The 15040-nt window shown below is 47.9% G+C and overlaps 7 protein-coding genes across 7 annotated transcripts; 3 read left to right on the top strand and 4 right to left on the bottom strand.

Moving 5' to 3' along the window:
- Window positions 1-87: 87 nt before the first annotated feature.
- Window positions 88-1492, bottom strand: PENARI_c003G01832 (uncharacterized protein; the record flags this gene model as incomplete). The annotated part of the gene is made up of 4 exons (XM_022628129.1): window positions 88-128; window positions 179-841; window positions 898-1248; window positions 1300-1492. The coding sequence occupies 4 exons, from the start codon at window positions 1490-1492 to the stop codon at window positions 88-90; spliced, it is 1248 nt and encodes a 415-aa protein (XP_022491320.1).
- A 309-nt stretch (window positions 1493-1801) lies between these two features.
- Window positions 1802-2542, top strand: PENARI_c003G06629 (GNAT family N-acetyltransferase; the record flags this gene model as incomplete). Its single annotated transcript, XM_022628464.1, has 2 exons — window positions 1802-2192; window positions 2250-2542. 2 exons carry the CDS (start codon window positions 1802-1804, stop codon window positions 2540-2542), a joined length of 684 nt encoding a protein of 227 aa, XP_022491949.1.
- A 1216-nt stretch (window positions 2543-3758) lies between these two features.
- PENARI_c003G03369 (arylsulfotransferase family protein) lies at window positions 3759-5339 on the top strand (the record flags this gene model as incomplete). Its single annotated transcript, XM_022628230.1, has 2 exons — window positions 3759-4592; window positions 4656-5339. The coding sequence occupies 2 exons, from the start codon at window positions 3759-3761 to the stop codon at window positions 5337-5339; spliced, it is 1518 nt and encodes a 505-aa protein (XP_022491573.1).
- A 318-nt stretch (window positions 5340-5657) lies between these two features.
- Window positions 5658-7522, bottom strand: PENARI_c003G02602 (uncharacterized protein; the record flags this gene model as incomplete). Its single annotated transcript, XM_022628173.1, has 3 exons — window positions 5658-6909; window positions 6968-7255; window positions 7317-7522. 3 exons carry the CDS (start codon window positions 7520-7522, stop codon window positions 5658-5660), a joined length of 1746 nt encoding a protein of 581 aa, XP_022491969.1.
- Window positions 7523-8724: 1202 nt separating this feature from the next.
- Window positions 8725-9096, top strand: PENARI_c003G10415 (uncharacterized protein; the record flags this gene model as incomplete). The annotated part of the gene is made up of 1 exon (XM_022628726.1): window positions 8725-9096. One exon carries the CDS (start codon window positions 8725-8727, stop codon window positions 9094-9096), a length of 372 nt encoding a protein of 123 aa, XP_022492100.1.
- An 800-nt stretch (window positions 9097-9896) lies between these two features.
- Window positions 9897-11881, bottom strand: PENARI_c003G04411 (uncharacterized protein; the record flags this gene model as incomplete). Its single annotated transcript, XM_022628307.1, has 4 exons — window positions 9897-10822; window positions 10884-11229; window positions 11283-11553; window positions 11607-11881. The coding sequence occupies 4 exons, from the start codon at window positions 11879-11881 to the stop codon at window positions 9897-9899; spliced, it is 1818 nt and encodes a 605-aa protein (XP_022491914.1).
- A 1151-nt stretch (window positions 11882-13032) lies between these two features.
- On the bottom strand, window positions 13033-14848 carry PENARI_c003G10642 (uncharacterized protein; the record flags this gene model as incomplete). The annotated part of the gene is made up of 2 exons (XM_022628741.1): window positions 13033-14391; window positions 14522-14848. 2 exons carry the CDS (start codon window positions 14846-14848, stop codon window positions 13033-13035), a joined length of 1686 nt encoding a protein of 561 aa, XP_022491444.1.
- Window positions 14849-15040: the final 192 nt, after the last annotated feature.

Below are 15040 nucleotides of genomic sequence, written 5' to 3'. Positions count from 1 at the left end.
AAGAAACATTCACCGAAGGAAAGGAAAGTGATTCTATATCTATAAACAATTCAAATTTTGCTATTCGGTACATCCAAACATGATCATTTAATCGGTAGCTTCTCCGAGACGCATCCATTTCCAACAAACTAGTCCAATTAGCCAAAGTCCAAGACGTCAGCAAGAGATTCAAACTTACTTTGATACCCGAGGTCCTCATTAAAAAACATGTTTCGCACCTCATCACCGGACGAAATACCCGTAGCAGGGAAGTATCCAACAGCCGTAGCTCCAAGAGCCAATGCCATCATAGGCTTAACCTCAGCCAGCTCCACAAACTTAGGTTCGGTCTTATATCTCTCAGCCATCATTTTCTGATGAATGTTCACCACAGCAAAATGACCCTGGTGCATCGCCGCTCCACCACGCTTGATTCCAGACCAGCAAGCAATATCACCTGCGGCATAGTGGTACTCCTTGTTAGGAACATCACCAGAGAACTCAAGACTGGGTGTGATGCGGATGTATCCCTCTGAATCACAGGCACCGCTGGGCAGATAGGATGATGTGGGGGAGAACTTGGATACGGCGTTGATGACATAGTCGGCATTGATTTCCTCGCCGTTGGAGAGCTTGAGTGTGTACTTTGCCGAGGTTGAGTCGTCGGCTGGGACTGTTTCCTGGACCCGCGCACCTAGAACCATTTCTACATTTGACTCTTTGAGGAGCTCAAGTGTCTTTGCGCTGAATTCCGCGGGGAGGGGCTCGGATGAGAGTAGGTTCTGTCGAGAGTGGATGAGTGTGACTTTGCTCTGTGGACGGAGCATCTTGAGTTCCGCTGCGATTTCGATGCCGACAGCGCCTAGGAAAAAAGCACTGTTAGCAGAAAGATATAACAAAGTATAGAATAGTACTCACCACCACCAATGACTACAACACCCTGCACAGCATTCTCAATGGTCTCAACGGAGTCCGCGGTTTCAGCGAGATACGCCTCCCGAGTGAACGACTTGGGCGCACTTGGCCATTCTCTCCGTAGACCGGTGGTGGCAATCATGTAATCATATTTCTCCTCAACAATCTTGTGCCCATCGTTTGCTGTGCTTTGGTAAATGCGTGCCACTCGCGATTTACAGTCCACGGAGTCTACGCGTCCTTGGACTGTCTTGATATCCAGGTTCTGGAGGGCGGGGATATCTTCGTATTTTTTCCAGAAGTCACTGGCATCTATGTTGGAACCGAGTGCAAGAGGGACGCCGATCAAGTGGTCTGGGGTATTCTTAATTAGTCGTATGTCGCGTTTGGTCAGAAGTAACATACAATATCCATCACGCTCATCCACAATAGTGATCTGTACAGGAATCTTCTTCTCAGGCGCGACTGCATTCGGGTCTAGATTGAAGCGGCATTTCCGACCATGACACAGATCGATCAGGTTCAGAGTCGCGGCCAAACCGGCATAGGAACCTCCGATGACGAGGACCTTGTAGGGTTGTTCTTCAATTCCAGGCATTTTCTGTGTGTATTGGGGCGTGTCCTGAGCTGAATGTTCTCACAAAGATCAGAGAAAGAAAGAAAAACAACCCGACAACGGCGCCTCTAATTCGGGTATCGGACCGTGTCAAGCAAATGTCACATCATACCAATACTATACCATACCATACGGCCCATTGCATATTACGAAGTTATCAGATCCGGTCTCGGGCTGGCTTGGCGCCAAGATTATCGACTATGCATCCTGTTAAAGGAGTAACATCTTTAGCTTTACTCTTCAAGCTACCTACCTCTCCATCGTGAACATTAGCTTACCCTTGACTCCAAAATGGGTTTTGTTGTTGTTCCTGCCACCCTCCCTGACATCCGGGCCATCTACGATGCGTGGTTCGCGGCTTTCAAAGGCCAAGTGATTCTCGACCTCATCTACCCTGGCAGTGATGTCAATGATGAAGCTTTCCGCAAGGTACATGCCGAGGGTACCCTTGGATATTGGCAAGGCTTGAGCATGGAGCACACCTTCCAATGCATTGACACCGACACCGGCCGAGTCGCCGGCATGGCCACCTGGCAGGTCTACTGGCGGGAGCGGACCGATGCTGAGCGTATAAAGCCATGGATTGGATGGCTCGAGGGTGACCAGCGCAAGCGTGCAGAAGGATTCCTAGAGCAGCTGTGGGAAAAACGAGAAAAGTATATTGGACCCAAGAAGCACGTTTGTAAGTGGTAACAGTATATTCTTGCGATCACCGGTGAGCTGACATTGAGGCCTATAGACTGCCATACGGTTGCGGTGCACCCAGACTATCAGGGTCGTGGAGTTGGCGCGCAGCTTATGCAATGGGGTCTTGAGACATCAGAGAAATTGAATGTCCCGATCTATTTAGAGTCCACCGTGGAGGGCGTTCCTTTGTATAACAAGCTTGGTTTCCAGACCCTTGCTGAACCCGTCGTGTTCAAACCGGAGGTTACCGGGCTTGACAAGGATATTCAAGCACCATTGATGGTGAAGATGCCAAAGGGTGCTGGCAGCACAAAATTTGAGCAATGGGCAGAGAGCAAGCCCTGAACAACTTGAATTTCTTTGATTTGATAATTTACAGACTTTAGACTAGTATCCTTTCGAGATTATTCTGTGCATTAGACTTACGTACCACTTTCCGTCACATGGATCTTCTTAAATTAGCCAAGAAATTAGTATAACATTCTTTAGGGTCTCGATGCAAGCCACCCTGCACCAGTGAGTGAGTTGCCCTCCTGCCAGGGCAACACTTACCCGGCTAGAAGGCTCGGCTTGTAGTGATATCCCTCATCCCGGAGTCATGCTATATGCTCCGAAAACGCACTTTCCAGGAGGGATACCGGGCTCCATCAGTGATACTTACTAGAAGCAGAAATTCCAAATACAGGTCGGCAGTCTCTGTCGGGTACCTAGCCATTCTTGAGTGTCCAAGCGAACAGAGACTTCCTGCCAACGCTTGGCGGATTCTGGGCTGACGATCTTACCGCAAAGAATTATCAATCAGGCAGAAGCCTTTTTATCAATCTGATAGTCAGACCCAGCTTAAACTGATTTAGAGATCATTGATCAGGGCCCGCAAAATCAAAGTCCTCACCTGGACGGGAGTGGCTTGTGTGGCTTGGCTACACCCGGCGGTTTCATTGACTGGCCAGCGGTGACAGGAATTGACTTCCCCTAACGACGCCACTAACTGCGTACCCATGGTATGCGTGGGTGTGTCACTCTGTAGAGGTAAAGGGGTCAACAGCTCTCCATATTTTCGTATTTGGAGTCCTCGGCCACGAGGTCGGGTATAAGTCGGACCCGCCCCGCGCTCATCAGCACAGCTGCTCGGCAGTGCCGATCAATCCCTGGAGTCATCCGAACTCCAACTAACCGAGTCATCCGCATACCATGGTGGAGATGTCATTTCTTGTATTTGGATTGAAATACTGGTGAATATCTGTAATACAAATGATACCGTATGGGAACGTGGTATCATACGTGAAATACGGGTGGGGCCGCAGATCTTATCTGATCTTGCGTTATCAGATTGTCGGCTCGTGCCGCCAGCGCCAGCAGGTTTACAAGATGAGTATTCAACCCTAGCCGAAGACGACCACATCGGATCTTAGCGATAAATCGCTCACAGGGGTACGGAGCTATGGGCCGACATCGGCTAGGGTCATGCGATTTCTCAATACCCTTGTCGAGTATATTTTTGTAGTCAGCCGGTGAAAAACAAGGAGCAATTGTAAAAGATTTCACGGAATTAGGATCCAAGATGCGTGTTTCATCCGTTATCTCCGTTCTTGCTGGACTGCACGCTACCTCATGCGTGGCGGCTAACGACAGCTGGCCCTGGCAAACCTACAAGTCCAGCTCTTTTGAGCCACCCCACCTCAAGATCACCAAGTCTGGAGCTACCGCTCCTGGCTACCTATTCTTCGATCAGTCATGGGATGCCCACCAGTACAGTGTGTTTATGATGTCGGACGACAACGAACTCATCTGGCAGAGTCCGTACGGTGACTTGAAAGATTTCCGCGTGCAGATGCTGGACGGAAAACCGGTCTTGACCTACTTCAATGGCATTGGTGTGCCTGAGCCCTTTGGTTGGGGCTACGGTATTATCCAAATATTGGACCAGTCCTACCAGAGCATCTACAATGTTTCGGTCATCCACGATAACTACACTGCCGTCGGTACTGTTGACAGCTCGAGCTTTGTCTCTTGGCTTGATATCCACGAGAGCACCATGACTTCGGACAACACGATGCTGCTTACTGGCTATAATGTTACCCAGGCTGATTTGAGCTCCGTGGGTGGCCCCAAGGATGGGTGGATTGCTGACTCGCTCTTCTATGAGGTCGATGTTAAGACCAACGACATCTTGTTCCGCTGGAGTGCTAAGGACCACGTTGATCAAATTTCCTTGGAAGATGTGCAGCCTTTCTACCCTATCCATGACTGGGGGCACAACAAGAGTGCTCCGTATGGCTACTTCCACATCAACTCTGTTGAGAAGTTCCAGGATGGTAGTTTCCTCGTCTCTTCACGCTACTACTGCTCCTTGTTCAAGATTGCTAAGGATGGTTCTGTTGACTGGACTCTTCAGGTAAGGCCCATTCTTTTACTTCTTTCAATATATCTTTCTCCTATACTAACATATCTACCGTAGGGTCAAACCGGCGGCGACTTCTCACTGGATGGAGTCAACTTCGCCTACCAGCACGACGCGCGCATCCGAAATGAGGAAGACAGCAAATTGGTCATCAGCATCTTTGATAACGCCAACTCCGACGTCAAGAATGGCACCGACCACACTGAAGGTATCTTCATGAATGTCAATCTGGATACTAAATCTGTCACTCCCCTCCGCCTCCTTGACGACCCGCGTGACGAGATCTTTTCCACCTCCCAGGGAGCCGTTCAAGCCCTGCCCGAAAACCATGTCTTGATTGGCTACGGATCCAACCCCAAGATTAAAGAGTACAACGCCGATGGTTCCTGTATTATGACTGCTCAGTTTGGAGAAGATTCCGTGGTCTCCAGTTACCGGGCTTATCGTCACCCTTGGGTTGGTATTCCCAACACGGCTCCTGATGTATTTTCTTGCATCGACACTTCTCACAACACGACAAATGTCTATATGAGTTGGAATGGTGCTACTGAGCATCAGCAGTGGCATGTTTTTGGAGGCGTCACTCAAAATGGTCTTCCCCGGCTTGGAGTGACACCCAAGACAGGCTTTGAAACTGTGACTTCTGTCAAGGGGGGTCTCAAGTACGTCCGTGTTGAGGCTCATGGACACGGCATTAAGGCAGGAGTCTCCAAATCTGTGCATGTTCAGACTCAGTGCTAAGCAAGTCTGAGATGTAATAATTATGTACTTTTAGCACACTGGGGTCAATAGAAATAGGCGGGAGAAGACAGCAGTTTGCGGGATAATTAGAGGCAAATAATTTGTGAGATACAAGATGCAGCTTAGATTACAGTTTATGCACGAAGCACAAACTTGAATTGAAGATTCTGACCTAGATGTCAAACATTGATATTATATAGTTGAGATTTTTCTTTTCTGACTCTCTGAGACATTACTTATCGCGACTACCCCTTCTTTCTTGTACTAATTAATCAACACATAGCTCGCTCCTACATGCGCAATACCTTGATTTTCCGTTTAGAACACAGTTCCCTTCACCTGCTTGAAGTCCTTGACCTTGATATCACGCCACATCGCGGCGCAGGCCCAGGCAACTGCCAGCATACAAACACTGGTAATAAGCATGTACCGCTGCGCATCTCCGTAGGCATGGGCAATGGCGTTTCTCTCCGGGCTTCCAAAAGGATACGACAGCTGGGCATTGATGTTTGAGTAGACTGTGGCCATGCTGACTTCTGCCGGCAAATACTTCGTCAAAGCCTTCGGGAACTCGCTGGTCCAGATAGCTGCGGATACAGTACCTCCAATCGCACTTCCAATGCTACTAAAAAGATTCAATATAGCAAGCACAACAGCAATGTGCTGGTGATCAGAAGGTGCCATCATGGCAAGCTCGCCGCATATGACTGTAGTTCCACCTGCAAATGCGACAAAGATCTGAGTCATGCAGATATAGCCAATGCCCGCATCAGGCTGACGGAACTTGATCATCAATCCGACTCCGAGAATCATGAGGGGAAATGAGAAGTAAACCGCCAACCATTTGAATCGGCCAGTCCAGCGGATCAAGTATCCGACGAGCAGACACCACAGGCAGGATCCAACTCGATAAATGGCTGAGACATAACTGGCTTCCGTAACATCCAGACCCCAGACGACTTGGAGCATGGAGCCGAAGTAGCTACCCCAAACCATGGAGTTGAAGAACTCGAACACAAACATCAACCCACCAAAGAAGACAGTTCGGTCCATCAGTAGCTGGAATGGGATGAAGGTCACTGGAGCCCAGAATCTCTCATAGATAGCAAACACAATGAGCAAAGCTCCTCCAAAGATGATCATACAGATGATCATATCAGAACGCCATTGGTCCTTTTGGTAGGACCAGAGGCTGAATGGAAGAAGGAAGAGCGCCATACCGCCAGCAAGAAGCAGAATTCCAAGCATGTCGACCTCGATAAGATATTCCTTGACTGACTGCAGGTTGAGAGGACCGCGATTGGATTTGAGCAGGCCCATCCTCTTCGCCTTCTGGTGGTTCCAAAAGAACAGAATGCATAGTGGTGAGACCACGACCGGAACGATGATGGTAAAAATTCCGAATCCCCATCGCCATCCGGGGCCTTCCAAGACACTCTGCGAGATGGGACCGCCAATCCATGTTGTAATGATGTAGGGAGAAGTTGCAAAGGACAGCATTAGAGCTCGGTTTTTCAGTGTCGAGGTGTCGGCGATGAAGACAGTCAAACAATAACTGACTCCTTGGGATCTAGATAAAGTATGAGTTAGTTTAGACTATGAAAAGGACTGACTGATTGATAACTTACCCCACGGAAGAGAAGACCTGTGCAGCGGCATATGTTTGCACGTTGTTGCAGGCGGCCATCATGATGAAGCCCACAACCCAGATGAACAGTGTCAAACTGATACCCTGAGGACGGCCCCAGGTGTCCAAAATTTTCGCCAGTGGAATTTTACTCAAACCACCGATTATGTTGGCCATAATGCTCGTGGCCGCAGTCAACGAGTGGAGTGAGAAAGCACTAGTCACATAAGGGTTCAAGGATCGGATAACAACCTCCTGAATGGAGGTAACAAAATATATGAACCAGATGCTTCACAACAAACAATCAATAAACTATACTAAGGGAGACCTAGGGATCCGTTCAAACTCACATCGCATATGCCAAGATAAGATGCCCCTTGGTCCACACCTTCGTAGCCGCCTGAATACCCTTCACACCAGCCTGTGCCTCCTGGTCGAGTGAATCCTGATCGGACGTGACATTGCCATCTATAGCAGGGACAGCAACTCCAGTTTCTTGAGAGGTATGAATCTGTTCACCCTGCTTCTCAGAGGGATGGGGAGGGTCAGCTGCCATAGTGTGGTCGATCTGCCTACCTGACGACTGCGTGGAGAGATACGTGGTCCGAACACATAGTTGGCCAAGATGTGGCGATCAGATTTATATATTCTTGGTGCTGCATCATCCGATATCGGGTAAACAGAACCTTCATGGAAGATTAAGCGAAAAAGTATGCTAACGGGGCCAAGACAGGGCTGAAGGGGAAAATTCTCTCATCTGGCAAGGGTGGCACGAGATGCGACTTGGCGCATCTGGCGCGGACCCGTGGATATCACACCCGTGTGCCTATGTCTAGGCATATAGAAGAGCAGGGGCTTTTTTCGGCCAGTTTTGCTCTCATGCTCGGGCTCTCCGTTGACAATCTTGGCTTTAAGGAACTTTGATCCCATTTCACATATCTGATCGGCTATATTCGGCGTCATCCTAGTCCCGCTGTTTAATACAAGCTCCTTGGCATACCGAGTCTAGTCCACAAGTTAATTTAACACAGTCTTGCGGGACTTGTTTCTGTTCAAGCGCCGTTCAACGTATATTTCAAGTATTGTCAGGACGCTGGTACGGTACTGTTACGACCCGGGTTCTCGTGTATCGCAGCGAAACGGCCAAAAATACACATGCAACGTTAGTTATATTGGCCGAACGAAAAGTAGCTAATTGCGACTTGAAAGTCTCTTCGTTCTAGCGCATGCAATTTGCCCAATATGGGAAAGGTTTTTGTTTGGCCAAGGATATCATTCGTGAATCACATGTTTATATGTACGCACAAAGCAGGCGTTCGCTATCGAACTTTCTCAATTCTTCCTGACTTTCTACAAATAAGGCGCCCCTGATGTTATTACAATTCTAAGATCGACCCCCGCGTATCACAATGACCGAAGCGCAAAATAGCTCTTTGTGGGTTTTGTTTCTTTTCTTGCAGCGGACGCAATTATGTCGTAGTCCTACTCCATAGTCTGAGTTTAGCGAACCTTTGGGTTAATTCTCTGCCGAAGACTAAAAATGGTAACAAAGGACACTATGACTGCATTGTTTTCTTAGTTCTCTTAATCAAGGATTGTCTTCTTTGTCCCATTAAGATATTTGAGAAACACAGAAAAGCATAAAGATTTGGCACCTTTCATTTTGGCGGGCAAGTGCCTTTATCTTCCAAAGGAATCTTTTGACCTCGCATCAAAAATATACCGCTGGTTGATAATCCATCATCTAGAGCCATAGCCATGTATGATTCTGCGAGATACATCAGGGAGTGTAATAACTTCAAAAACCAGTTACAAGCTCAGCTTGTTAATATTCAAAACTTTCCACGTACAGGAGCTGAAGGGCTTGTTGCATTCACGAGAACCCAGAATGAACTCATCACTAAGGCAGAAGTTATCAGCCGATTTAATGATTCGTTGGACTTGCGTGTTCGTGTAAACCCACGTGTCCAGGAGAAATACGGGCAGTTGCATTTTCAGCAGATTTGTCGTACAATCAGGTTGGAGCTGACCGAGCTGCGTGATGTGAATGTGTTGGACAATGTCCACAGTGCACAAAGACAGAAGCTCGCTACCGCCATCGAAGATATTCTGGCTACTTTGCCTTTTTAGATGTTGTCAATTTACTCACTGTCACCATGCCAGACGCCCTTGATAATTGAAATTTTTAGATATCGTCGGTAAATCAATGAATTGTTTTCCTTAAAATTTAGAATCTCCAAATTCCCGTAGTACAATTGTGTTTCCGGGCTTCATTATGACCAGCATAAATGTAGAAAATACTAACCTTGCAGAAGAATTGGACGAGTAGGTTGAGGCAAGAAAACCTCCAGTGAACAACTAGGTATTACCCAGAATGAGGTCTGCCTTCAATATTGCTCCTAAATTCACGCTATGCAAAACGGTAGTTCTTTTCGACACGTAACTTAAACCTAGCACTCAAATAGGGCAAATCCCAGACAGACAAAGAGAAAGCAGACAATCTAGGTACGAATGATGAGATTTGGAAAAAATGAATACCGATTTTATAGACTATGCAACTTTACCCCGTAGAGCAAAAGAGCAAAAAAGCATTGAAGGCTATTAAAATATATTGAAAGGCGCTTCTTTCTATCGTACAAGTAAGAGCGAGATGATAGAGATCAAGAGACCAAAAGATCAATTTGGTGGTAGAAAAATGAACAGAAAGGAGACGACAAGAGGCGCCAAGGGCCAACTGTTCACTCAATGCAGGAAAGTAGAAAACAGATGAGCATGTCGCGCGCTAAATCTGGCGGATTGTTTCAAAAATTCGAGCGATAGCATCACGTATGACAATTTTCTTCAACATGGGTAATCAACAAGCCATGAAGAATTATATACTTGATACCATGAAAATCCTTAAGTCCAATCCCCTTCGTCGTGATGATATCTTAGAACACCACACCCTTAACCTGGGCAACCTTCTTCAGGTCGATATTCTTGATCATGATGGTCCACGCAAAGGCGAGAACCATGACGCCCAGTCCAGCTGAAAGCATTCTCACCTGAGAGTAACCGTAGGACTTCTGGATTGCCTCTCTCATCGCAGTTCCAGGGGCATAGCTCAATTGCTGGTCCACATCTTCGTAGATCGACTCCAAATCGGACAAGTCTGGAAGGTTTCGGATGAGTGCCTTCTTGAATGTATTGTTCCAGATTGCCGTGGAGATAGTAAGACCGGCAGAGTCACCAATGGTACCAACGACGTTGAGCAAAGCAAGGGCTGTGGCAACGTGCTGGTGATCAACAGCGGCTAAAATGGCCAGTTGTTCGACGATGATAAAAATGGATCCGCCAATCGAGATGAAGATCTGACACATAACCTGGTATCCGACACTCTGACCGGGGTGGCGGAAGTAAATCATCAACCCCTGAGCAAAGATATAGAGAGGAACAGAGATATATAGGAGCCACTTAAACCGACCCGTCTTACGAATGGCAGCTCCAACGCCGAACAACAGTACACCAGAGACCACGTCAAATGTGTTGACGACGTATCCGGATTCGGCAATAGTCAAATCATTAACCACTTGCAGGAAGTTCTGGAAATAGTTGTTCCAGCAGTAGTTCGAAAGCTGGTATGTGGCATCCAATAGGCACGCGCCGACGACAGTGCGGTTCGTAAGGAACCCCCAATTGAGCAAAGGGACGGGGGCGATCCACTTCTCGTAGAATCCAAAGAAGAAGAGCATCGAGAATCCGACCACTATCATGGCGATGATATAGTCAGTGCCCCAGCCGTTAGGGGCCTCGGTGGCGATATCGAACGGAAGCTCGAAGAGGATCAGGCCAGCAGTGAAGATAAACACTCCGAACACTAAGTAGGGTTAGTACTTATATCCTCCAGGATATTGAAACAGTAGCTTTTGAATACTCACAATCGAATTCGATAATCCAGAACCAAACACTTTGGAAGAAGTTGCGGCCGCTGTTCTCTTTTTCGGTGACAAGGCCCGCCTTGTGGGCTTTGTGGAGGTTGAACTTCAAAATGAAGAAGAGAGGGGCAGCAATAATAGGAAAGATGATCGCCCAAGTGCCATAGGCCCATCGCCAGCTAACGTTGTCGTAAAATTGTTCCGCCACTTTCGGTCCCGCAAACGCCGTAATGATATACGGAGACGATGTGAAAGCGTAAGCTAGGGCTCGGTTCTTCAACTGAGTAACATCGGCGGTGACCACGTCTACGGCGAATTCCATGCCACTGAAGCCAAGGTAGTAAAGCACCTGGATCTCATGTTAACATCTGCTACTGCTTCAATTGCTAGAGCGCAACTTACATTGGCAGCACAATAGATAGAGAAGCTGTCACAAGCAGCCATGAGGACCAGCCCAATGGTAGCACAAATTGCCATGAGCAGGAATCCTTCAGCACGACCCCAGGTATCCATCATTTTCGCTACGGGGAGGAAAACTGCGGCAGAGAATGCATCCGCCATAGCAGTGGGGAGACCGGATAGGGAGTGTTGTTGGAATGAACTGGCGACATAGGTACTCAAACTGCCGTTCACCGATGAGATGAATGCATAGACGAAGTAAAGGAACCAAATGCTATAGAATCATAGCGTAAGCAGTGGTCTGGCCGAGTAAGTGAATTGACATACTTGATTAAAACAGCGATCAACGCAGGCTTCGACCAGGTCTGAGCAATAGCCTCGGCGTCTTTGACACCATGTTGGAGCTCTTCAAATGGTACACCCGGCACTTCCGCACCGTTGTTTGGAAGCGCCTCATCGGCCACAGGGTGTGTCTGATCAGTTTTGGGCTCATTGACATTGCTTGTGTCAACGTCGATCGAACTACTCACAGCCTCCTCACGATCGAGTCTCGTCCGATGGAAGACCGCCCTGGCCCTTTTAATCAAAGGGCGAATCGCCATAATGAACAGTTCACCTTAACAGTAAATAGCTCCAGCGATTCAAGGTAAAATGTTCTGGAAACCTTCTGTTCCTCCAGGGAAGGGATGATCGGAGTGAAAATATGTAAGAAAGGAACCAGGAAAAAGATCAGATAAAACACCCGAACTCGGGAGCATTCGAGAGCTCAACGAGGGACAGCACCACCTTGAATGTGGATCTCTGGGGCCAAACAAGAATTCTGTCCGCTGTGCTGCGTGTTATTAGTCCATCCCCGTGGGCCCTAACTCCACCGGTGACAGAGACAACCGGCGTCGGCCGGTAGCGAGATCTAATCAGATCACCGCGTAAGCTTGTCTAGCGAGATCTTTACCTCATAAAGGTCGAATGCCCGTGGCGTCGCATTTTAGCTGCTCCAAGCTTCGCTTGGCGTCTTGGTAGGAAATTAATAGTGGGACTTGGGCATTCATAGCCAACAACATTCAGCCACGCCAAGAGCCGAAAAAATGCGCAAAATTCTGGAAGTTATCAGATCTGCCAAGAGTTCGTTGTCAACACAGCCGTTTCGGCTCGAAGCGAAACTGCGAGCGTATATATAGGCAAATTGGAGGATCTCTAACTGAATTTCCATATTAAAAGATAACTGTTGCTGTCCGAATTCCCTATCAGAGGCCGCATCCTCCCACCAAAACGAATGGAGCAACTTCATCGGAGCCTACACAATATCTATCCCAATAGATGGCCCGGAATTTCCTCGGATGACGCGCATTTGTACATGTAACTTCATTAATGGGTCACTTTAGTGCTGGACATGGACCTCGGCGTTATGAAGCCGGTCTCGGCGGTCCGTCATAATTGGCAAGTTGACTGAAGATCAGCGACAATTGCGGCAAGGGGAAAAGTATATAGCAGACTCCGTCCCATTTCCAAGTCCGTTAGACAAACTCTTTCTCATATTAAGCCTTCACCAAGCTTCGTCCTTTGACGCACATTCAGCCTTGTATTATCTGGTGCTTCCGTTGCTTCCCGGTGTTTCCACATCAACCTCAACCAATAATATGGCTTTGTACAAAAGGTACTGTAATAATATAGGAAGTAATAATTCATACTGAGCTTCAAACTTGAACACATCAGATGACCCATAGCTCTTGGGGGCTAGAATTTACTCTATTCCCTAGTATACCCTAGCGGAGATGCCGTCGAAATAGTCAAAGTCTTTCAGGAGAGGTGAGACAATAGTGTCAAACACGGATTCATCGAAGTGAGGATCCTCGAAGCCATCGCCTTGGCTTTTAGACCAGTACAAGCACTCCTTAACAACATCACCGTAGCTCGATCCGCTCTCGCAGTAAACGTCACGCAGCAGTCTCGCAGCAGTATTGAATTGTGAACCTTGCTCAGAGGCTTCTCCATCTCCAGGTCGCGCGAGTGTACAGATCGCTCTCCCCAGTGAGAGTTCGATCAGCGCAAGCGCAAGCGGAAAGAGAATGTAATTTGCAATCTGGCGTCGTCTCGAGTCCGTGCATACTTCGGATGCTGCCCCGTTGAAGCCCGTCTCAGATGATCTCCGAACACTCCGTAAAAGGTACGGCCGCTCATATTGAGGAAAGGTAGATTGCGGTTGTCGAACAAAAAGCACATCGGATGTTCCCCATTTCTGCTGGAGCCATGTTCCGTGAAGCTGGAAAACGCTGAAAGCGAGAAGAGTGGCAAGATGGAGCCTGTCGCGGCGGCTTAATTCATTGGATCTTTGAATCGGAGAGTCCGGCAGGGACGGGGTTCCAATCAGTGTCTCTTGCAAGGAGTGAACATGCATTTCATGCTGAACGCTACGTACTAGTCTCATGTGGTATCGACTTCCGAATGTGGCCTCTTCGCTGCTGATGTATCCAATAGAATCCAAGTTCGCCTCTGGACTCGTGGTATCAAACTGATCAAGGGTGGAGCATAAATCGGCGATTGGTGAGCCTAGTCCACGAATGGGCCCTGTGTGGACATTCTCCATGCAGACTGTTGCCGGTGAACATGTAGTAAATTGTACTTTTCGTGTTCGAGCGGGGAATTGAGGGTCTTGAGGAAGGCAACCGGATTCGATGTTCGGGCTCGCTACCACTTTGACCTCGTGCCATCGCCCTTGATGATTTGAGGCGCTGTTTCTTTTTGGTGGTGGAAGAATCAAGTGGAAATTTGGGTCCAAGAGTGCATCACTTGAGCCCTTTGTTCCATTCAAGACGATTTGATCAAGCTGGAATCCGACGGAGTGTTCGTCGTGACATGAACCACTCCAACATTGACCATTTTGTACCATGATAGCATAAATCGCCTTTGCATGTCGTCTGTTGTCTCGATATCGATTCAGATATTTCCTTTTTTTGGCCGGGCCGCGTCGAGATTGATCCCGTTGTTGAGACTGCTCGGTCAGAGTCTTCAGGATTTGGTTGGCCTTGTCAATTTTATCGAGGAGATCCTGGTAAATTGCGGCGGAAAAGACTTTGCAAAACTTTAGGGCGTTCAGCGGTTTTATTGATATGGACTACGCGAACACAATACATTAGCTCTTTCGCTTGTGTGGAAATGCTCTGGTAGCTTGCCGTTGTATAATCTGCTGTCTCCAGTCCCAGTTTTCGAGACAGATCTTCTAGAAGGTCGCACAGTCCTCTTACCGTCCGGGTAAAAGGAACATAGTTGCGATCGAGCTTTTCGATCAATTGTTGTTGAAACCCTCTCTCACTCCACCCTGGCCCCTTAGGGTTGCTGATCAACTCAGATCTTTCGTCGTGATCATCAACAACGTCTTCAAGAGACAGCTCCAAGGTATTCAGCAAAATGGCATATTGCGCACTCAGTCCAGTTGAATAGTCGTCCAAATGCCACTTATATCGCCGAAAGGCTTTTATCTTTTCTAGGCCCCGCGCATAGTTGTCCAGTTGGTTCACAAGCAAGGGAAGAATGGCCAACGCCACACCAGTGGCTTCTATTCCCGTCACCATCGCTCAAGCAAGTGAAATTAGACCAGCGACCACTCAGTACTGAGAGGTGAAAAAGAATGACAGCGAAAGAGTGAGACTGTTTGAGTCCTGAGCCCGCCACTACCCCGCAGCTTCAGCCTCACTTTCTACTCTCAACTCCTATCACTTCCTAGCAGGACATCGTCTCTCTATCTGAGGGCATGTAAAGCGTCT

Source organism: Penicillium arizonense (genome assembly GCF_001773325.1).
Source record: "Penicillium arizonense strain CBS 141311 chromosome Unknown PENARI_contig003, whole genome shotgun sequence".
In the NCBI taxonomy this organism is placed as follows: domain Eukaryota; kingdom Fungi; phylum Ascomycota; class Eurotiomycetes; order Eurotiales; family Aspergillaceae; genus Penicillium; species Penicillium arizonense.
This window is presented reverse-complemented; position numbering and strand designations above follow the sequence as displayed.